Below are 23283 nucleotides of genomic sequence, written 5' to 3' on the forward strand. Positions count from 1 at the left end.
GACAAAGGGAGTATTGTCTCCCTTTGTTTTCACTTCTTATTGCTCTTTATTCAGTCTTCAAGCCAACAGGATCCATTTCAAAGCAATCAAGTCGATTAACTGCTTGGCAACCTTAATATATACTTTCTCTCCCCACCCCCGGAACTCCCTTCTCTGGAATTTGGGGGAAAAATTAATTCCATTGTGAAAAGAGACAAAAATAAAAGCAATTGTTAAAAGACATAACCCCATCCTAAACTAGTTGCTCTCATTTTGTGCAACAAAGATTATGCCACTTGGGTTGGGATTGGCTCTGTGATGCTTCTGTCTCTAGGGTGGCTGTGACTGCAGGATAAATCCTATAAAGTCTTTTCAGATTCTCCAAAGAGTGACAGGTTTATAACAGGTGACTACACCAGAAAGGTGGTGAGACCTGGTTAGGATAAGTTAGGTCCTGGGGGTTAGGATAAGTTAGGCCCTGGAGTTAGACCTGTCAGAGATGTGAACGATGATGGGAAGAAGCAGAGAAATTAAAAACTTCTTCATTAGCCACCTTCTATGTACCTAACACTTTACTAGGCCTCTTCATATATGTTATTTGATATAATTTAGTATTTCAACCATCCTGTATCACAGTGATGACTAACTTACCTACCTACTCTGGGCCTCAGTAAATTCATTAGATAAACAGAAAAACATCTCCACATTTCACGGTGAGGACAATGAGGTGAGACTAAGAACGTGAGTGCTCCTATCACAGAGTCAAGCATAGAGTAGGCACTTAGCAAATGTTAACATTCCATGCCACCTATTTGGCTAAAGAGGAAACCAAAGTTTGCTCAAGGCTGCACAACTATTAAGAGGCAGAGTTAGTAGGATGTGGGAAAATAGGAATTCTCATATTTTGCTGGTACAGCCACTTTAGAAAACAGTTTGGCAGTCAATTTCTTTAAAAGTTCAACATAAATGTACCTTATAATCCAGTAATTTCACCCCTAGGTACACACCCAAGGAAAATGAAAACATATGTCCATACCAGGACCTACTGGTACATACAAATGCTCTTAGCAGAATTATTCATAATAGTTCCAAACTGGAAACAACCTAAATGTCAATCAACTGATACATGGATAGACAAAGTGTGGGATATTCAGCAATGAAGAAGAATGAGCTACAGATGCATGCTTTGGCATGGATAAACCCTAAAACATTATTTGCAGTCAAAGAATCCAGACATATTGTTTTATTTCATTTATATTAAATGTCCAGAAAAGACAAATCTATAGCGACAGTAAATCAGTGGTTGCCTGGGGCCAGGAATAGGATTAACTATAAATGGGCATGAGAGATCTCACTGAGGGGAAGAAAATGTTCAAAAACTGATTTATGGTAACAGCTGTACAACTTGCTAAATAGTCACAGAAATGGGTGAATTCTAGGATATATTAAATATGTGTCAATAAAGTTATTTTTGTTTTTTTAAAAAAGGATCAGAGTCAGACTTTGACCCTAGATCTCCCAAGCTCTTTGCTCTGGGTCTTGTTTTGTCCATGTCCTGTTAGGAGCTAAATAATTTAAACCCTTCAACAGTGCAAAATTCAAAGATCTTAAGAAATGATGAAACTGTTTATTTAGAAAAACAGCTTATCCTTTACTTTTTACTTACAAACCTTAAAATACTTCTAGAGGAAACAAGCCTTAAAAGATTGAAGAAAACTTTAAATGATACTTTATTACTGACTTGACTATTTTTATCTTTATTTTTATATTACATATTTGGCTTCCATACCACTTTATGATTCTGGCCTCCAGTCTCCATCTCTTTCTGTTACTATTTAACTGCTTCTGAGACTACTGGTACTAATTATCCCTTTAATACCTCTCTCCTGACTCCCACATTTGAGTGGCCCCAAGTTTCTCCTCACTTAAATGATCACTCTGATCATCAAGAGTTCCAAGAATGCAATACATACATTTTTATGTCTTGTTTTACCTACATTTTTACCATCTCTCTTTTCTGAAGTACCTTTAAAGGGAGCGTCCACTCAGTGGGGGCCTCCAACTACAACTAACTGATTCACACACTTGAATTTAGAAAGGTATTTAGAGTCCCTCTGGCAAAACAGAGCGCAGTTAAGCAGCTAAGTAGTAAACATAGTTAAGTAGATTTTATCCAGAATCATTAAATGTTTTATCAAAAAATAATGGTCTTCTTTGCCTGGTCATTCTCAACCCCACCTAGATACAATGAATTCCTCTCTTGTGTTTCTCTTCTTCTCTACCCTTCCATGAGGAGGTCAGACACTTGGTGTGATACATGGGTCTACCGTATTTTCCGGCATATAAGCCGACCCCCTAATTTTACAGTTAAACATAGGTTTGGGCCTATATTCCCTGTATAAGACTACCCCCCACTTCAAAGAAAAGACTTACTTTGCCGTCAAGATCTGCAGGTAATTTTTGTGCAATTTTGGTCTTTTGCCCCCGATTTTCGGTTGACTTTTTTTCCTTTCAAAAGTCCTCTTATACGCCGGAAAATACTGTATATGGCCCCACCTATGAATTATTCTAGCTAAGAAAAGCTGAATCTGATTCTGGCAGGTATCTAAATCTAACTACTAAAAACAAACAAACAAACAAAAGCAAGAGAAGGTGGAGAAACATGTTGAACAACACCATAAGGATACCATCAGCAAAATCCTCAAGAAACCATCTACTAAGAAAGTGCAAAGAAAAAATGAAAGATATATAACCTTTGATTTTAAAAAGAGATGCAAATTCAAATGCAATGTGTGGATATTGTTTGGATTCCAATTCAAACAAACTATCATAAACTTAGAAGACAAACTGGGAAAGTTTAATGTTAGAAATTGGATGATGCTATATAATTGCTATTAATACTTTTTAGTTTTGCTAAGGATATTGCAGCTAAGTGTTATCTCTTACATTAGAGAGACAAATGCTAAAGCTCTATATGGCTGACGTTTGGTATTTGCTGGGATAATGCAGTGCAAAGAGAAGTGAGGGATGGGGGATACACGTAAAGGTTGACCACAGATTTGTAATTGTTGAAGAAATGTGATAGGTAAATGAGAATTTACTAGTGTTTCTGCTTTTGTATGTGCTTAATAATTTTCATAATGTTTTTGATAACATCTTTTTAAAATCCATGAACAATGCCTCATAAATATCTCACCAGTGAGGGTAAGAAAGTTACTGTGATGTTCATCCCTAATCAGGAGAAGACCATGAGATTTTAAAGATAGAAAGGTGGACAAAGAGGAAGAGGAAGAAGGCAGATAGAGATTGTTAATAAAGAAGTATTTCTTTTAAGAAAGAATTTGACACTCATGATACTTTCCTTGTGATGGACTTTAGTAAACACTGCTGTCTCAAATTGCATGTATCATACTAACACACACATAAACATGCACATACACATCCTTGATGGGAAACCTAGTGGGAAAAATAGTTGAAGTTGTGAGTTTACCTTAGGCCACTCTCATCAAGTTTGTTATTGTTACTATTTTTTCCTCTTATTTAGTTCCCCCAAACCCTCACCATTTAAAAATGTCTGGGGCTAAATGCAATAGCATAGCTGACCACAGGGTTACCCTTTTTATACATGAACTTTGGCAAATGAGTTTGTAAGGGTGTGGTCCCATGTTATATGTGGTACTAAAATGTTTACCTCAAACAAGTCCATTCTTATTCATATAATTAGCTATGTTTTTATCTACCAAAGTATTCTGTTGTATCTTTTGACCTATGTGAGCATAATCTAATACAGGCCTAATGAAATTGATAGACCTTAAATCAAATTGTAACACAGATTACAGATGTTAGAGTTGGTCAGCAACATAGGACCAGGGTCATTCCTTGGTATACAGTATATGTACCATACTTTTCAATCGATGGGAATATCAGGGATTTAAAGAGCTGTGTGAGTCCATAGAGGTAGTGCCTCTCTACTATGTGAGGTTTTAAAAATGCATCCCGCCATTTGTTCTGTGTGCCACGTGCCCATACTAGGCTACAACACACAGCTAGGTGGATGTGTGTAGAAGAGGACTCCCTTCACACTTGATAGCAGCAGTTACGCCACAGTGCAGCACCAGTGGAACCGAAGGAGTGTGTTTACCATGACACTTCAGTTTTGTTGTCAGTGGGTACAGCAACACTCACAAGTAAAAAGAGTTGCAACAGGTACTTGCACAGCTGGACTTAGCTTCCCATGCAGAATCTGAGGGTTGCTGGAGCCTGCAGAGGGAGCCCTTGCATTAGGAGACAAGGAGCAAACCAGAAAGCGAATTGTGGAGTTGGCGTTTGTAGCTACACCCATCAATTTCATAAGACCATAGCTTAAGTCCTACCCCTCCTTGCCACTTCCACTCTCTCAAAAAAGAACAACTACTAGATGGCCAACAGTTTCCTTTGGCCCACAAAGGGGATTCTAGACAAGACACTCCTTTCATTTTGACAGGAAATGGTCAAGTTTAGGACCATCTGCAGTACTTGTATAGGTGAACTTAACAAATGATTTGGTGAAGATTTTACTTAGATCATAACCTTGCTGAGTGATTAATTTAAACCCCTATAAAATCATACATAATCTTAGTAATCACTTTATTGAATCTTTTACTTTTTAAAAGAAAGAAAAAAGCAAAAGCACTATCATGATTATTCATTTTCTCATTGGTAAATCTTTGCTTTGGCTCGTCTTAAAACTATTATGATTAATAATATAATAAATAATAATTAAAATGTATTAAATTTATTACATGGCAGGTACTTTGCTTTTCATTCATTTTCTTATGTGATCCTATGAACATCAACTTACTCCAATTTACAAATAAAGAAAATAATATAAATACATGATTTGCCAAAAACCATGCAGCCAGAGGCAATTCAAACCAAGGTATGACTCCAGAGTTCATCTCTCATCTTTGGCTGGGGCTGGATAAAATATGCTAACTTCTCCATAGACTTTCCTCCAGCTGCCACTGCAAACACATAGCTATTTGGCTGTGAAAGTTCTTTTCCTACATGGTGTCCATCACACTCTCTCACGGAGAAGGGAAATATCCTGATTATAAGATTCCTAAGAGGCCCACACAATATGCACAAGTACCCAGCTGTCTAAGGCTTCCCTTTCCATTTCCCTCCATTGCCATTCTTCAATTTTGTGGTTTACCCCAATGTTTTAATTGGTCTCATTCCAGATTTCCTGCCTACACAAATTCTTATTCTCTCTTTTTATCCAACTGCAATATACTTGATTTAGCAGAAAAAAAGCATACTATGACTGCTGTTACTAGTCCTTTTACTTCTACTACTCTAGTAGGTTAGAATTTATAAAAATGTTTTATAGGCATAATTCTATTAATTTCTCAGAATAACCCTATGAAGTAGATATCTTTACCCCAAATCAAAGATGAGAAGACTAAGTCTCACTGGGATTAAATGACTTGCTGTAGTCACACAGCTAACAAGTGGCAGAGGTCTCAAGCAGAGCAGTGATAAGGATACAGTCTGTTATATTTTATAAGACTGAAATACAATATTTGAAAAGATAGTGCTCAGAGAGACAAAATTGCCCATTAGACTATCTCTCCCCCCTGTTCCCCACACACCTTAATAAGCTTTTAAACATTATTTCTCAATCTGTGTCAATTAAATCCCTGTCACTCTTTGGGAAGACTGTAGAAGCAAGTTGCAGTTGTTCTAAAAGAGATTTTTGTGCTTTTATTTTTTTACTTCGGGGACAATAAAACACAAATTTACTGTGGAAATAATTAGCTTCTTGAGAATTTTCCAAGGAATGGTATACTGAAGATTCTACTAAAGGATGAAAACAAGAAATGCTTGAGTTTTAAAATAAGGTAGAAGTCAAAGCAATGATTAGCAGCTGCTTATTGTTTCTTTCTTTCTGGCTTTTAAATAAAATTAAGATATAACTACCAAGCTCCAACTACCACAAGCATAAGTACCATTCTGGACTGAATGAGGTAATGAGCATATGCAATGGTTTAGTAACTTTGAATATCTCACTTGTGTTGCCAGAATGTCAATGGAAATTTTAGAGTCCTTCTTCTAAACTTATGGACAAACAACCCAGACATTGACCATGCGTATTGATTATTGACTGGCCATTGTCAGTATCCCTCAGTCACTTCTCACTGACACATGCTGAAAAGTGAGAGAGTAACAATTACCAGCACAAATACCAAGGGGATGAGAAAAAGATTAAGAAAATGCTAGAAAACATAACATTTCCTTTAGTATCTTTTCCCAGATTTGAATTTCAAAATATTTAAAATAATTTCAATTCTTCAAATCATTTTCTCTTCTAGAAATTTAATACTCACTCCAAAGCAGCAGTAAATCAATGCCCATAATAATTTTAAAAACTTGCTTTACGATTTTGGAGATTTGTTGTTGGTAGTTTCTTCCTCTTCTCAAAATCACCTCATCAAAGATGAGCAAATGATTCTCCTATGCCAAGAATCACATGGGAGAGGGAGAGTTTTATTCAGCTGAGTTTGAAAACTTGAAAATAGAAACATTGACACTACCCCCCAATGACAGGGGGGAAAGGCTCTCTTTTACTGATATTCAATATAATTTTCCACTGGGGAAAATTTCCTCCAGTCTGCATGATAAAAAATAAAAATATATTGATGGCTGAAACCGGTTTGGCTCAGTGGATAGAGCGTCGGCCTGCAGATCAAAAGGTCCCAGGTTCGATTCCGGTCAAGGGCATGTACCTTGGTTGCAGGCACATCACCAGTCGGGGCTGTGCAGGAGGCAGCTGATTGATGAATGTTTCTAGCTCTCTATCCCTCTCTCTTCCTCTCTGTAAAAAATAAATATATATATTGATGGTGGCATGGGTGGAGAATGTTAAGAAGATTTAGCGTGTGTCTCCAGGGCTGAAGGGAACGTATGTGTGTACTTCAGAGCTAGGAAAACAGCAGAGAGAAAAGCAACACTGAAAATCATAAGACAGTCTGGAGTGAAGCTCTGATTTTAACAATCATGCATAGAACTGAATAGGGAAGTAACCTTGAAAAGTCACCTAGTCAGGTTTTCCTGGTTTGAATGTGACCTTTGAAATCTAAAGGTCAAGTCGTCTGGCATTTAAATTTGATATGGCTCTGGCTTTAATTAGTCCTGTTTTTTTTTTTTTTTTTTTTTTTTTTTTTTTTTTTTTTTTTTTTTTTTAGCTGATTGTTCTGCCTGTAGCAATTTTGCAGTCAAGTTCTGGGAGGTGGGATTCTTCAACTCCAATTTGGAATCATGGACCCTTAACTTCATTATCATGAAGTCTGTGTCCTAGGCCAGCCCTCCTTGTCAAACACTGTTCAAAATGGAGTTCCTTGTCCACTCCATGTCCGCCGATGGAATCTACAAATTCCGAATGCAGCTCTGTGAATCGCTCCTCTGTTCCGCCACTGCCTGTTGGTGGTATGCACATATGTGAGCCATTGCAGAGAACAGAGGAGGGATTCAGATGCTGGGAACATTTTTAGAATAATGGTACTCAGTGGAATTTCACATAGATGTGCATTTTAATTTATGACTCTGGGCCACTTTTGTCAAATAAAGCATGCATTTACAATAGTTAAACATTTAAAGCTTTTGAAAAATGTTTAACTCTTTGGGGTTTAGGTTTTATGCTTCCCTTTAATGTTTACATAATTTAAGTCATGACGGTGGAAAAGCTAGACTGGAAAGAGAAACAATCCAACTGAACACTAAACGGTGCCCTGATAGACAGGGCGCAGCTCTGCAGCCTGAGCACCTGTATAACAGGCCGAGCCATTCTTTCTGCTCTGATTTCTCCACCCATTTAGTCCTTCATCCATATTCATAATGTCCCTCTCATACACAGACACAACATAGTAACAAAACTGTTTATATTACAAAGGGGCAACTTGTTAGTCTTTATGGTTCCTCATCTCTAAAATAAGTGGGTTGGCCAAAACCAGTTTGGCTCAGTGGATAGAGTGTCGGCCTGCGGACTGAAAAGTCCCGGGTTCGATTCCAGCCAAGGGCATGTACCTTGGTTGCGGGTACATCCCCAGTAGGGGATGTGCAAGAGGCAGCTGATCGATGATTCTCTCTCATCGATGTTTCTAACTCTCTATCCTTCTCCCTTCCTCTCAGTAAAAAATCAATAAAATATATTTTTTTTAAAAATAAGTGGGTTGTTTAAAAATGTCACCATATCCTGGAAATATTTAGATAGTATATAATATATAATAGTTAGGTAATATACAACAGTAATGACAACATCCCAAAAAGTCTTTCTGCCCACAGAGCTTATTCCAACCACTTGATGGTTAAGAGGTCCCTTGAGGGCCCCAAATGCCAGGTTTGATCTGTTCTGTGCGAGAACTGGCCTGAGCTCAGCAGCCCCAGAGCTTTGGACAGGCCATGCTTTCTCTGTGAGGAACTATCCCACGGAAGGGGCTGAAAGAGCTCAGAGAGGGACATGGGGGGATGCCTTTATGGAGCTCGGGAGAGCCAGTCCTTTCATTCATTCCTCTTCTAGGAGGCCAAGAACAAACTCTTACCCTCAGAGACGTCAGTGAATCACCCGGGGACGTATGCACCTCATGAGTCTTTGGGGGTGAAAATACAGGGGTGGGGGGTGGGGGGAAGTTACCTGAGTTTCTCAAAGGAAAATGAGATTTATATAATGATTGTCCCCAGATCACAAAGGGTCCTTCTAGTTGATAGGTTTCAGTACAGACATGCAGGCAGTGTTACACAGGATCTTTGAACTTGACTTCCCCCATAGAGGACCAGGGAATGTGGATCCAGGGGTCAGAGCACTGGATGAGCACATCCCACTTAGCAAGAAACCAAATTGTCTGTTCCTCTTCAGGGTGTGTTTCCAAAGTGGATTTTAACACTATATCTGCTTTTACCTTGAATGTTGTAGTTTTTACAAGACTTTTAGAAATCTCTCAGAAGCCCTTGTTAAAATTTGGATTATATTCAAGGTAATGCATATAGAAGTGCTCCAGCCACTGATGTCATAAGGAATTCGTCCACTTGGAAGAAAGCCTGGGAGCACCACCAGGGTGCAAGAAGTCAGGGACTGGTTTTTATATGTTTTGAAACATAGAAGCTTTGATTCAAATGTCTGCGTCATATGCTAAACATATGTGACCTTAGCCAAATATCACAAAAGCTCGCCATAAATTAATAGTCTGCCTTAATGGTTTCCTCATTTCAAAACACATTTGTTATATAAGTTAATGCCCTAAGGCCAGTACTTTAAGGTGACTACACAGAGTTTTAATGAAAAATGTATCAGCTATATATGTCTATACAACCACACACACCTAATATGATTTCCCTGCCTTTTTAAAAGTCAAAATGGAAGAGGAGAAATTTTGCACACACTTAAGTCCTATATTTTTGCTACCAGCGGCTTTAAGTATTTTAAGAGTTTCACCTTCACTCTGACAACCTAGCAGGACAACGTTAAGTGGGAATTAGACTGCTCTGAATATTTTCCTTTCTTTACCAGCTTCTGTTCGTGTGTGCATGCGCACGCATCCAAGTTTTCTTTGGAGAAAAATAAAAGGCCACATAGAGACATTGAAGGCTTCTTTTAAAAAGGAGAGATGGTTTTGAAAGTTATGAAAAGCTGATGTTTGTGTTAAAAATTTCCTGTATTTTCAAATGATTGATTCAAGTCCTTGGATTCTAAGGCTAGCTCACACTTTTGACATCGCCCTCCAGGGCTAGTGATCGGCAGGATAACTTAATTTCCCCCCATAGGCCGAAATAGGCAGCAGAGAAGGAGGTGGGTGAACAGAGGCAGGTCCAGGCTAATGTCCTCTTCTCCCTTCATCTGGAAGTGAGCTAGAGACTGCTGCTTCCACTCAGCGCCCCGTAAGTGAAATAGTAACTCTATAAAGTGAAATAGAGATACTATTTCACTTAAGATAGAGCTTCTGGCAACATGTTGACTGTTACAAAAAAATAGGCAGGATAAAATTTAGAAAGAAGAGTTTTTTCCTTGATTTCCCCCGCCCCGAAGTATATATGGAAATAAATACAAGGGACTTAGAGAAAAGCCGTATATGAAATCACTTAGTAAGTGTTTTAGTCTACAGCTTAAATAATCTGACAGTGAACATTCACAGGAATCAAATTTTTAAATGTTCTTTATCTGTGGCTAATTATTATTGCTCACTGTAAGATAGTAACGTAATAGCATAGTTAACATAATACAATGTATATTTATATAATTTTTTTATTTTTATATAAGTATACATTTTTATATCTACTCTGGTAATGTAAATGATCATACAATTCCATTGGAATACAATTACATTCCAGTATATACCTAACAGATTTTATATCATGCCTCACTATAAATAGGAATGCCGTAAGTGTCTATTTTTCTAACTAAAGGAATATGTGGTGTCAAAATAATTTCTTTTTCTTTTTCCTTTCTATGTTTAAATTTTAACATTTGACAGATACTTTGCCTTAAAGAAAAAAAAATACTACAATGCCTAAACTCAGTAAGGTCACTGGCACTGCTGGGGTGTGTAGAAGATTAGAGTCAGTCCTTAGTCTGACCAGGCCAGATCCTTGATCAAAACACCTGGGGGTGTCTGCTCTGCACAGGCTACTGGGCACTGTCAGACAAGCCTCTCCTGGACTCCCATGATCTCCCTGACAGACAGAGATCTCCTTGGGACGGGATATTTAGTGCCATGGGTCTGCAATCTTTCATTCTACTGGGAGAGGACAAGGGAACGCCTGCCTCATTTACCACATGGAAGCAGTCTCAAGGTGTGGTCACTCCTAAGCGATGGGGCAGAGACCAAAAAAAGACAAAAGGTTGACATTGAGCACTTAAAACAGCTCCCCCTAAGGACCTGGATGCATTAAAAAAACTGAGTTGTTTTCAAGAAAAATGATTTAAATATAATAATGTTATATGCAATAAACATTAATATTTCAAGAAAAAACTATTTTAAGAAGAAAAAAGTGGCAGAGTAAGTGGATGCTGCCCAGACATGCTCCCAGGAATAAACTGTTTTTACAACTAAAAAAAAAAACAACAAAAACTGAGTTGGTGTATTCTAAGGAAAAAAGCTCTCTTTCAGGTAATATTGATCATTCATTAATTTTCCACTCATTCAACATGTTATGAAGCTCCTATTGGGTGGCACACCTAGGTCTGGCGTGAGGAATTTGGCAGGGAACAAAACAAAAAGCTTGCAATGAAGAAAACTTACTCAAGGCAAGAAAACGAGCAAGATGATTTCAGAAAGTGATACCTGCTATGTAGGAAATACTCAAAGGGATATGATAGTGATGAGGAGGAAGGGAGAGGAAAGATGATGGCTTTTGAATGGGTGGTGAGGGAGGTGAGCCATCCTGACAAAATCAAGACCTGGAAGCAGGGATGAGCTGAAGCAGTGTGTAGTGTAGGCTGGTGTGGCTTTTTTTTTTTTTTTTTTGGGGGGGGGGGGGGCATTGGCAGAAAGAGAGGAAGAGGCAGGGGCTGCAGTCAGGTCATGAAGGGCCTCAGAGGCCATGGAGACTGGCTGGAGTTTGTTCTCAGCACAAAGAGAAGACACCAGAGTGTTTTGAGAAGGAAAGAGACATGATCTGATTTATGGTTGCAAAAGAGTCCTTTGCCCACTAGGTAATAGAAGGCCAGAGGTAAAGAGCAGTGAAGAGGCTATTTTAATAGCCCAGGCAGTCTTCCTTGGTGGAAGCAGGAGAAAACCAGACAGAATCAAGATATGTTTTGAAGGTGGAACTGACAGGATTTACCATGGGGGCTGGACATGGAGAAAGAAGGGGGAAAGAAGGGCCCAAGAACGACTCGGGTATCATCAGATCAGAGTGGGGCACATGATGCCATTTACAAGCTTATGGGGTGAAAAGCAAAGGTTCCATTTGGATGTTAGGTTAGAGATGACTGTGAGAAATCTAAGAGGAGCTGTGTGGAAGAAACCAGAGGGGTGAGACCAGAGCTTATAGCAGGAAAGACAGAAATTGGGGTGCCATTGGCACGTGGCTAGTGGTTAAAGCCATGGGACGGGATGAGAGCACCGGGGGGGGGGGGGGGGGGGCGGGGGGGGGGGCTCTGAACAGACTGATCCCGGTGCAGGAAGACAAACAGCAAAGGGATGTGAGGATTGCCACAAAGAAAGCAAGAGAAAAACCATAAAGTTAAGCTACATGTTCAAATGAGTGCAAGGTTCCCAGGAAGTCCATGGATGAGGATTAATAACTTTGTCAATTCTTTAGGTATCCCTACTCTTCTATCATGCCTGATTAAAAACACACACATACTAATCATGTCCCTCTAGAAGCTACTATGTTACCCACTTTAAAATCTCACCTTTGCTCCAGTGTCCCCCACTCCACGTAAACCCATTGGTCCCGGGGGTCCTGGTAATCCTCGAGGTCCCTAGATGTCATGATAAGGGAGAGAGTGAGCAACTTTGTTTGCAGTATTCAAAAGAAAGAAAGGAAGAATGAAAGAAAGAAAGAAAGAAAGAAAGAAAGAAAGAAAGAAAGAAAGAAAGAAAGAAAGAAAGAGATAAAGAGAGAAAGAGAGGGAGGAAGGGAGGAAGAGAAAGAGAGAGAGAAAGAGAAAGGGAGGGAGGAAGAGAAGGAAGAAAGAAAGAAGGTAAGGGGAGGGAAGATGGAGGCAGAAGGGAGGGAGAGAGGGAGGGAGGGAGGGAGGGAGGGAGGGAGGGAGGGAGGGAGGGAGGGAGGGAGGGAGGGAGGGAGGGAGGGGAAGGAGTGAAGGAAGGCAGGGAGGAAGGAGTGATGAAGGGAGGGCAGGAAGAAGGAAAACAAGGAGAAGGGGAAGGAAGGCAGGGAAGAAGGAAAGAAATAAAAGTAATGCCCATACTTACAGCCACACCAGGATAGCCATCGCCTTTAAGTCCTGGAGCACCCACTGGTCCTCGTGGGCCTTGGGCACCCTGGAAAAATTCCAACACCAGGTAATATCGTAAGACTAAACTGTGGACACCTGGTAAGACGTGAGCACACTACCAACTCAATAAGCTGTAAGTAGATTTGATAAGGGCAAAAGGAATGATTTAGAAATGTTTAGAAGGAAATCCTATTACATATGGTAACTCATTATCTTTTTATAAGTCTTACTCCTTGTATGTGGTGGGAATCATGAAATGCGTGTAGGAAATAATATATGTGAATTATTGCTGAGTGTTCTATAGAAAAACCATTTCACAGGAATTAGAAGATGGCTGGTTGCTGATATTTTAATTTTTTAAATTATGGATTTTTAGCATACATCAGGAAAAGGTATAAAAATATGAAAATTTAGTGAGCATCCTATAAGAGAAAGAGTAAAAAAGAATACATAGCAAAATTTGAAGTCTAAAGTAAGATAACTGGATGTTATTTATTACTATGGGCCTCAACAGGGCCCCAGTTACATGGGGAATAAGTAAGACCAAATAAAAAATTAAATCAGGGTGTGTGTTTTTTAAGGTATAAAGGGCCAGGACACAGAGTTAATGGGTTGTATTTTGATACCTAGGAAAAAGTTGTAAGTATTGTTTTATTGTGATAAAGTTAAACATCAAAAACTTTTAGTAGTAACTACTGGACTCCTATATAGAGAAATGTGCTTATTGCCTCTTGAACAAGTGTTTTGAGATGTGTATTCTCTATGAATGGAAAGTAACGATATTGGTGAAAGTAAAATAGAGAGGGAGAAATCAAAATAAAAATGAGGAAAACACACCTAGAAGATTTATTCAATATAAGTCTTTTGCACTTATATTTAAGACTTGCAATATTCCTTTTATACCACATTCCATTGTTACTACAATAACTCTTGCAATGACCCTTGTCAGTATGTATCAATTATTCTTGACTTTTACATTAGGAAGAAACTCTATTAATAGACAGGCCTTTGTTTTCCAAGAATGGAAAAAGTAGCAGAACTCTCCATACTTTGCTTATATGATAGCAAACTCTGAAATCAAACTGCCATTTTTCTAATCCACAATGTTGGCCAAAATCCAACTCTCTAAAATGTGCCTCATTCTTTTCCTATGCAAGAATAACTGATTGGACGGGGAGGAAGGAAATCAGCATACCCTTTAAGTCACATGTGTCAAACACAAGGCCCGCGGGCCAAATCCAGCCCGCCAGGCCTTGCAATGTGGCCCGCACTGCGCTGTCATCACTGCACTCCGCTGTCAGTTTATGACATTGTCAGTTTATGACTGTTCAGTAAACCATTCGGCCCGTGATTTAGGCTGGATTTTAGATTTTGGCCCCTTCTCTGATTGAGTTCGACACCCCTACTTTAAGTAGTAAGAAAGTTAAGTGCTTTGAAAACCATGAATGCAACAACTGTTTGTTGTTGTTATTGTTGTTTTTCTTTATTGATTAAGGTATTACCTATGTGTCCTTATTGCCCCTTTGCCCCCCTACCCCCCCCCCCCCCACTCATGCAACAACTGTTTTTTCCTATATAATCTAAGAGACTGGATCATGTTCAGAACACATGTGGTCACTTATTAAAACTTAGTTTACTGTTTATCATCCACAGAAATCCAAGATGACTGCATACAGCTGTGTGACAGAGAACAAAAGCAAGATCTTCTGCAGAGGTGAGTTTTGGTGTATCTCCAACTGTAGAAAACTGGTCACTCCTGAAGCAATCTATTCTGCTATTCCAACTGTGTTTAAATTGAGGTTAAGCATCCACATGGGATAGGTCCCAAAATAAGATGTCCGTTTCTCTCCATGCTTACACAAGGAGCAGGCCCACAACAGACAGCAGTAACTGCTCCCCGGTTAAGTTGAAAGAAAATTGGAATAAAAATTCGCTTTCAGTTTTTCTTCATTCATGCCAAGCCTATAACAAATTGTCAGCAGCTGTTGTCAGTTAGCCTCTGGCACCCACACTGGGGGGAAGGTGGACATTAAAACATTAATAGTTTACAAACATTTTTTTCCCTAGAGAACTTTATCTTCTCTTCTGCAAAAATGTTAGTTAGCTTGTTGCTTCTAACGTTCACAGGAATATCAGGAGATGGGGAGGAGGGAGACGTGCTCCTTCTCGGGTTTTCATTTTGGCCCCTCACCACACACTTTCAGACGGAAGATTGCCACTTGGCCTCTTGGCACTGGATTCAAAAAAATGTCGTGCAAAGTGATTCAACTTGAAGTGTCTCTCATTCAACATAAGTTAGGGCAGAAATCTTAATCTGATGTTTTAAAATGGGCTTTTGGGAAGCTGGGAGGTCTCTGAAGTAATACACAAAAACTGAATTAATGTGACAAAATTTCCATCAGGCATTTAACCCCCAAATGCTTCAAGACCCATGTATTAGGGAAGAAGGACAGAACAAGGATCTTTGGAGGCCATGGGATTCAAAAATACTTGAGAGTGAAGAGGCAATGACTTGACTAGCACCAAAAATTCTAGCACCAATAATGTCCAATGACCATCAGTAGAAAATAAAGTGGGGCTTATAAACCCTAGCTGCATATTTAATTGAATTTTATATCTATTGTAAGGAATAAGCAGAAAGAAGCAACTATAAATCATAAATCCAGGAATACACAGATCCAGGGAGTTATCAAACAGTATAGAAATGATCACCCAAATGTTCTTGCCCAAGGTCATATCTCTAGTTTTTATTACGAAATTTGGATTTTCACCCGGAGTTGTATATAACTTGGATTCCTATGTGCGTCAAAGTCTGGGGAGTAAGGTTCCGGTTTGTCTGGGACTTTCTGTTTCAGCTGGAACCTCCTCTGTCCCCAATAAACCAGAAGATTGTCACCCTGGCAAGGATGACTGTTAACGTGAATAAGAAAAATGATGCCAGGATCCTCCCTTGACCTTCAGAAAGAACCCCTACAATTTAGATCAGTATATAATAGATTTTGCATTATATTTCAAAAGTGGTTCTAAGTTTTGTTTTTATGGCCCAGCTGGTGTGGCTCAGTAGTTGAATATCAACTTATGATCTAGGAGGTTATGGTTTGATTCCCAATCAGGGCACATGCCTGGGTTTTGGGCTCTGTCTCTAGTAGTGGCCTGGCAGAAGGCAGCCAATCAATGATTCTTACACTCACAAGTTTGTTTTTTTGAAGTTTGAAAATCACTGATGTTAGTACTTGAACACTTTTGTCTAGAAAAGACAATTTGATAGAACTGAATACAGCTTCAAAGCTACATAACAACATTCTACTCATTTCGTGAGTGCTGATTATGTAGCCCTGAAGCCTGTATGGACACAGGGATGTGCTTATTGCCATTCGGAATGTTAACCATTGCTGCAGTGCTGGGCTTCGCTGCCATGGAAAAATAGAAATGACTACTTAAAGCTGTCTTCTATAATTATTTGCATTTTCATTTAAAATAACTTGGAAAGATGGATGACATTTAGGAAAAAATAAATGATCCTCTGCATTCATGAAAAATTAATGATCTGTTTGATTTGGTTTTTTACTGAAGGCAATAGTGTATTCTTATATTTGAGTTCATCAGCATACTGGAAATAGAACCATCTCCATCATCAACTTAGGATGCATTAAATCTACTGTCATTCTCTCACATGCAGGAAAATAAGAACAGAAGAGCATAAACAAAGCCTACCTTTGGTCCTCGAATAGCAATGCCGGGTTCCCCTTTAAATCCGGGCACCCCAGGTCCACCTCTGTCTCCCTGGACATTTCAAACAGTGTTCAGAGTTTCAGACTTTAGGTTGCATGAGAAACCACAATGGCAGGGGGCAAAAAACTTGGTTTGTAAAGGGCCTAATGTACTACTATCAGATCCTGAGAGAGAACATTCTTCTTAAAGGGAATTTCATATCCTAAGTAAATAAAAGCTGTCAGTAAAAACTACTAAGCTGGTTTAGAAGAAAGGCCACTGAAATAAGAGGTGGCTAACTTGACACAAATGTTTAGGCTGCAAGAATGTCTGGATGGATTTCTCTTCTGTCACACTTCCTGGTTATAAGTCTTAGGATATTCTTCTGAATAGATGCAGTAAATTCTTACCTGCTCTAAGGTCTAGAACAGGGGTCTTCAAACTACGGCCCACGGGCCACATGCGGCCCGCAGAGGAGTCTGATCCGGCCCGCCAGGTTTTTTGGGCAGTGAGCGCAGCCGAGGTGTTACAGTAGGAATTAGTAGTTCATATAGTCCGGCCCTCCAGCTCTCTGAGGGACCGTGATCTGGCCCCCACTTTAAAAAGTTTGAGGACCCCTGGTCTAGAATTTGGGGGAGATAATTCAAGGTGAAGTGACAAGTTCACGACCAGGAACAGAAATCTGGTTTCTAATCTTATATTTGCTGCTGGTCTTTAGTTTGATTAATTGAACTACATAATAGCTTGGGTTCTTCCCAAACTAAAATTCTAGTTGACTGGTATCATGAATTCTACCAATTATCTAAGAAAAATAGAAATATATTGCCAAGAATGCATACTTTCGGTCCAGGTGGTCCAGGAATTGATGCTCCAGGAATTCCAAAAGGGCCCATAACCCCTGGCTCACCCTAAGAGCAGAGAAAAATACTCATTACATTTCAAGCAAAAGAAAACTATATATCGGAATTACATTAGGAAAAACATAGAAATGTGCTTCCAGCATTTTAAAATATCATGACCCGTCTATTTTACAGACCAATGTGAAATATTTTTATATCTTTGTTAAGTCACAACTAAAGTTATTGATGACTAAGATTTCAATGCCTTTAATAAATGCACTCAACGAATTTCTGAGTATTAGGAAAATTTTATCTCGTGTGCATCCTTTTATTAGCTAATAAAGATTAGGCACTTCCTGGCGTTTCCCTTCTGTCGTAGGCCAGGGAAGTCAGAGGGAAATATTTCTTCAGTTATAACAATTATCTTCAGCATAAGTTTTGGGGTATACTTGGTTAGATGAATAATGTTTCTTACGGTTTATAACTTTTTCCTTTGTTATTTTGTTTTGTGTTAGTCTTCCATTGTAAGCAATCTTATATTCCATCTTGGAAGTAGAGAGTTTATGGTAAAAAAAAAAAAATTATTTTCAGATAGAAAAATTAAAACATTTCTCAATAATTTTTGGTGTCTCAATATTGAGTCTCAATAAAGACTCAATTTGAAATATCAAGTGGTATCTCTGTCCCACCTAGTTCTAGACCAATTTTAGGGTATAATCACCAGAGGAATTTGGTAAAGTACAGAATCTAGGGTTTCAGTCCCAGATATATTTAAAAAAATTTTTTTCCCCCAACTCTAGTTGACATTTAATATTATATTAGTTTCAGGTATACAGCATAGTGGTTAGACATTTATAAACTGATCACCACAGTAAGTTTAGGAAGCAACTGGCACCATACATAGTTATTACAACATTGTTGACTGTAGTCCCTGTGCTGTTCTTTACATCCCCATGGCTGATTTGTAACTGCCAATTTGTACTTCTTTATCCCTTCACCATTTTCACCCAGCCCTCCAACCCACCTCCCATCTACCCACCATCAGTCAGTCATCTATATCTGTGATATGTTTCTATTTTGTTTATTTATTTTGTTTTTAAATTTCAAATATAAGTGAAATCATATGGTATTTGTCTTTACCTGTCTGACTTATTTTGCTTAGCATAATACCCTCTACATCCATCCATGCTGTCACAAATGGTAAGATTTCATTCTTTGTAATGGCTGAGTAATATTCCATTGCATATATTTCCACATCTTCTTTATCTACTGATGATCAGTTATCTACTGATGATCAATCCCAGATATTTTAATTCAATAGATCTAGGGACTGGGCCCAGGAATATGAATTTTTATGAGGCACCTCTACTGATTCTTATGTAGGTTCTATAACCTCCCCAAAACACACTATGCAGAGCAATTATCATTAAAAGAGGATGCACGCTCCCTACAATGTGTTTAAAATTACCCGTTTGGCATTATTAGAAGATAATATTAGGGCTACACTATAATTTTTATCTCATCTTTCAAATTTTCAATTATTTAGATAAACCTATGCCATTAATATGGTAGTATATGAATAAAAATTATAATTAAAAATAAAACTATATTGGAGTGTAGTCAATATTTTTTTTACTATTAGAGATGCATAATCAAACAGTTTAGAAACTGCTGATATAGAACAGGTGCAGAAAACTGCAACCTGTGGGCCAAATCCCACCTGCCATCTGCTTTGTACAGCCAGGGGCTAAAAATGGCTTTCACATTTTTAAATGGTTGTTAATAAAGTGTGTATATAATACTTTCAATTTTGCTCCTTGGCCTTCAAAGCCTATAATATTTACTACCTACACATCTACCAAAAAAATTGCCTCCACCTGCCCTGGCCAGTGTGGTTGGAACATTGTCTCATATAGTGATTGTGAGTTCAATTCCTGGTCAGAGCACATCCCTAGGGTGTAGGTTCAATCCCCAGTGGGGCACATATAAGAGCCAACCAATGAATGTCTTCTCACATCTATGATTCTCCCTCTCTCCTCCTATTCTCCCTCTTTTTTCCTCCAACCTCCCTCCCTTCCCATACCTCTCTCTCTAAAATCAGTAAGCATATCCTCCATGAGGATTTAATAAAAGAAAAAAAAAATGTTTGCTTCCTTTTGCCTTAAAGAATGAACTATTCTAAGATCGTGAGCTGCCCATTTTAATCTCCTGCGTCCTTTGGGAGAGTCACTGGTAATGACTCCTGCCCTGAGCCACAGCTGAGGCCTCCTGCTCTGCAGGAGCTAATGCAGGGTCCCTAATATGTTGGACAGCTGAGCACACCAGCCTACTGGGGCCCACATCATGCCAGTGCATATATGTGCCCACCCTTAATTCCAAAACTACAAGGCAATGGCACATGACACACCAGGATTCTGGCCACAGATAACTACCCAGTTCAGTCCTATGGCGAAGTCATAAAACACTAACCTGTTCAATTTTTCACTAAGACCAGGGCAAAATAATGCTTCCAGATTTAATCTACTCTACTTTTTTTAAGAGGCCAATTACTGTACTTTTAAATACATAGTTATGTACCTAGATGGTATATATTTTTTAAAGACCCTGTATTAAGATTTGCTTATGTTTTCAAATATAGCAATTCTTTATAAAAAATAACTTTATTTAAAAATACAGAAAAATATTCACTTTGAATAAGAGTAACTGAGACATAAAGAGTAGTCATTGTTATTAATAGTAATATAACACATTTCTTATAAAGTGGAATTTCTCATCGTGTGCTGCTTGAACTACCTGCAGCAGAAGGCACTTATTTAAGAAAATCAGATCCTGGTGCCCCTTCACCTACTTATATTTTATTTATTTATTTATTTATTTATTTATTTATTTATTTATTTATTCATTCATTCATTCATTCATTTAATTAAATTATTATCTGTTCTCTTTAAATAAATGCATTATTAAACTCTCACTATGTGCCAGAAACTGTGCTGAGTGTTTTATTAACAGTTTTAGTCTTCCCAACAACCCTGTGAAATATATACTATTATTATTTTTTTTCTGTGATTGAAACAATTGGCCCGAAAGGTTCCAGGAAGGGGCAGGGTGAGAACCCACTCTCCTGCCTTCTGTAGTCCCGCCGTCATCCCCTCTGCACCGCCGCTCAGCCTGGGACCTTGTAAGTTGTCCAGCAAAGCAAGATGCCAGAGAATTGGTATGTCCTAACTTTATCACAACTTTTGAATGTTTGCTTGTTGGTAGAGAGGACTGCAGATTCTCTCGTAGAAGCATAAATATTCCAATGAAGAGAACATATTTTATGCAATCTCTTTATTCCATTCTATTGAGGTCTGGAATAGTGTATTTCCTAAAGCCTTTTTCATTTAGGAGTTTTTGGTTTGTATTTGTTGAGGAGGAAATTGGAAATCAGATTTGCAGTAGAAATCTAATATTCTATTAAAACCAGACACAATTACAAGCTTCCCAAGGCAAAAGTGAGAGTAAAAAACTTACCTTTGGCCCCTCTGGCCCCGGAAATCCCCTCTGTCCTTGATTTCCTTTGCTCCCTTTCTTTCCTTCATCACCCTGACAAAGTAATTAGAAGAATATAGTTGTCATATTAACAAACCCTCCTCAATCATATAGCAACCATTTCAGGGCCACATTCTTAACTAATGCCAATTTTAAAGTGATGTGCCCCAGCCCAGCTCAGTCACACAGGGTTTATCAATCTGTGTTCTTGAGCATATTGTGTACTTCAGAATTACTCAGTCTTCATTTATTCAACATGATTTAATAAAAAAAATTAAGTTCAGTGTCTGTCTTTGGGGACCTTTGTTTGAATTCACAATTCTTTTTCACCCTTGGTCTGTTAGCAGGTGGTTCTTCAGCTTCCATGCTGTTTCAGCTTTAAAACATAAAATGAGATCTTTTTCAAATTCAGCCCCATTTATTCTTCCATAGGGAGTACAGTTCTCCCCCCCAAAGGAGACTGGCAATTCTGTTGGTAAAGAGATATGTGGGCATTAACCTGGGACAGAGATAGAAGCTGCCTACTGTCTATTCCCAGCCTGGTTGCCCACTGACGCTCTCCCAGAAGAACTGTTTCATCTTCATTCCGAAACCTCCAAGCATTTCTTCTCCTCTTGCCTTCCATAAGCCACAGATCACCTCAAAGCCACAGATCCAGTGGCCTCTCTTTCCAATGCACATCCTCCTTGCTTGTGGGGGTGGCTTGTACCACTCTTTGAAACCCTTTCTCCTTGGTTTCCCTAACATGGCAACTCTTCTGCTTATCTTTTTCTGTTCTGAATATTCTTTCTCCAGCTACTGAACAGGATGAAATTCAAACCTCAGCTCTGTTTCTCAGAGATATCAATCATTCTTACAGCTTCAGTTATTAATTCAAGGATCTGTGTTCCAAAAGTGCGTTCTAGAACACATTAGTTCTCTTGAATGTTAGTAAGCAAGCATTTCTATAAGTATGTTTGCATGATGTTAATTAAAAAGATATTCTCTGTCCACATCCCCTGCCTGCCCCCAAAGATCTTTTATAATCTGGTAAGTCAATAAATAAAATTGTTTGAAACTCTACAAATATATTTAAATTTCAAATTGACACATTTAAGGGTAAGGACTCAATTTTAGCCAACATTTTTCAAGACATAAACTTCTTAAGCAATCAATTACTATTTTAATACAATTATAAATAAAGTACTAATAAGTGCACAGATTTTACTTTTACTTTCCTCATATTGAATTCTTCAAAAGCTTTATATGGGCATTGGTGACTCTACATAAAAACTGCAGGGACATCTGGCACCTTAGAACTCTGTGTTATGTCACTAATGGTTCTACTGATGAATTTAGATATTCTCATCATGACATATAAAGATGGGATTCACTAGCATTTCTACAATGTGTAAAATAAATGTATTCCGTGTTGTGAAAGTAAAATTGCCACTTAATAAGGTGATATTTCTTATTACTGTGTGAAGTTCCATAAATAGTTTTTTTTAAAGAATCTATGGGCTTTCGGGTCTCAAGGATATATCTCAAGCCTTCTTTTCCCTTCCTATGTGTTTTTTAAACTCAGTCTGGCTATTTATTAAGAAAAACCTGTGTTGAACTCTTTGTATAAGCTGGGTCTTATAATAGATGTTGGGAAATAAAAATGAATAATACATACTTGGCTTTCTTCCATAGCTCACAAGCTAGTATCCATAACTTCACGCCAGAAGTAAACACATTTGACACAGCAAGAATAACAATCACGTTTTTCCTAAGTCGGCTCCTTAGTATCAGGAGCAGAGCACAGGCAGCCTGCTTCCAGCACTGTCAGTTCCATACCTTGGGGCCAGGTTGTCCTTTTCCAGGTGCTCCCTCTGGGCCTCTTGTTCCTGGAAGCCCCGCTTCTCCCTGGAGAGAAGGATACTGAAGTCTTAGCTGACCCTTCGTAGACAGTGTGTATCAGCCCACCTTGTCTCTTCTCATGGCCAGTAGCTTCTCTGCTGAGACCCTCCAAAGCAGGCCAGACCTTAACTCTACTCTCAAAATTAATTTGGAAACTTACCAACTTGAATAAATTAATATCAAACTCCAGTTTAGCTCAGAGCAGTTTGAAATATCATGAAAAAGGCCAATTTATTTGCCAATTTATTTATTTATTTGGGGGGGGGGGGGGCCTCATCATTCACATTTGGTGGTTTGTGGTTGTTTTTTGTTTTGTTTTTTAAGAAAACAAGAAAGATCTTCAGCCTTTCCATCTGCTGTTTTTCACTGCTTACGTATATTGAAAAATGAGTATTTCACATGTCC

At 38.6% G+C, this 23283-nt stretch overlaps 1 protein-coding gene and 1 long non-coding RNA gene across 4 annotated transcripts in view; one reads left to right on the forward strand and one right to left on the reverse strand.

The window, feature by feature from the left end:
* LOC311628998 overlaps window positions 1–23283 on the forward strand; it is a 126501-nt gene that overhangs the window by 69259 nt on the left and 33959 nt on the right. The window contains exon 4 of the long non-coding RNA XR_014796117.1: window positions 14570–14630. This is a non-coding gene — a long non-coding RNA (uncharacterized lncRNA). The remainder of the gene's footprint in view (window positions 1–14569; window positions 14631–23283) is intronic.
* COL28A1 (collagen type XXVIII alpha 1 chain) overlaps window positions 1–23283 on the reverse strand; it is a 144244-nt gene that overhangs the window by 50565 nt on the left and 70396 nt on the right. For all 3 annotated transcript variants that reach the window (XM_084896664.1, XM_084896662.1, XM_084896663.1), the window contains 6 exons: window positions 22816–22884; window positions 20980–21051; window positions 17467–17535; window positions 16631–16699; window positions 12894–12962; window positions 12371–12439 (listed from right to left, as the gene is read on the reverse strand). In XM_084896664.1, the coding sequence (XP_084752790.1) occupies window positions 12371–12439; window positions 12894–12962; window positions 16631–16699; window positions 17467–17535; window positions 20980–21051; window positions 22816–22884 (417 nt within the window). The remainder of the gene's footprint in view (window positions 1–12370; window positions 12440–12893; window positions 12963–16630; window positions 16700–17466; window positions 17536–20979; window positions 21052–22815; window positions 22885–23283) is intronic.

Source organism: Pipistrellus hanaki (genome assembly GCF_964339955.1).
Source record: "Pipistrellus hanaki genome assembly, chromosome: 10".
Lineage (NCBI taxonomy): Eukaryota > Metazoa > Chordata > Mammalia > Chiroptera > Vespertilionidae > Pipistrellus > Pipistrellus hanaki.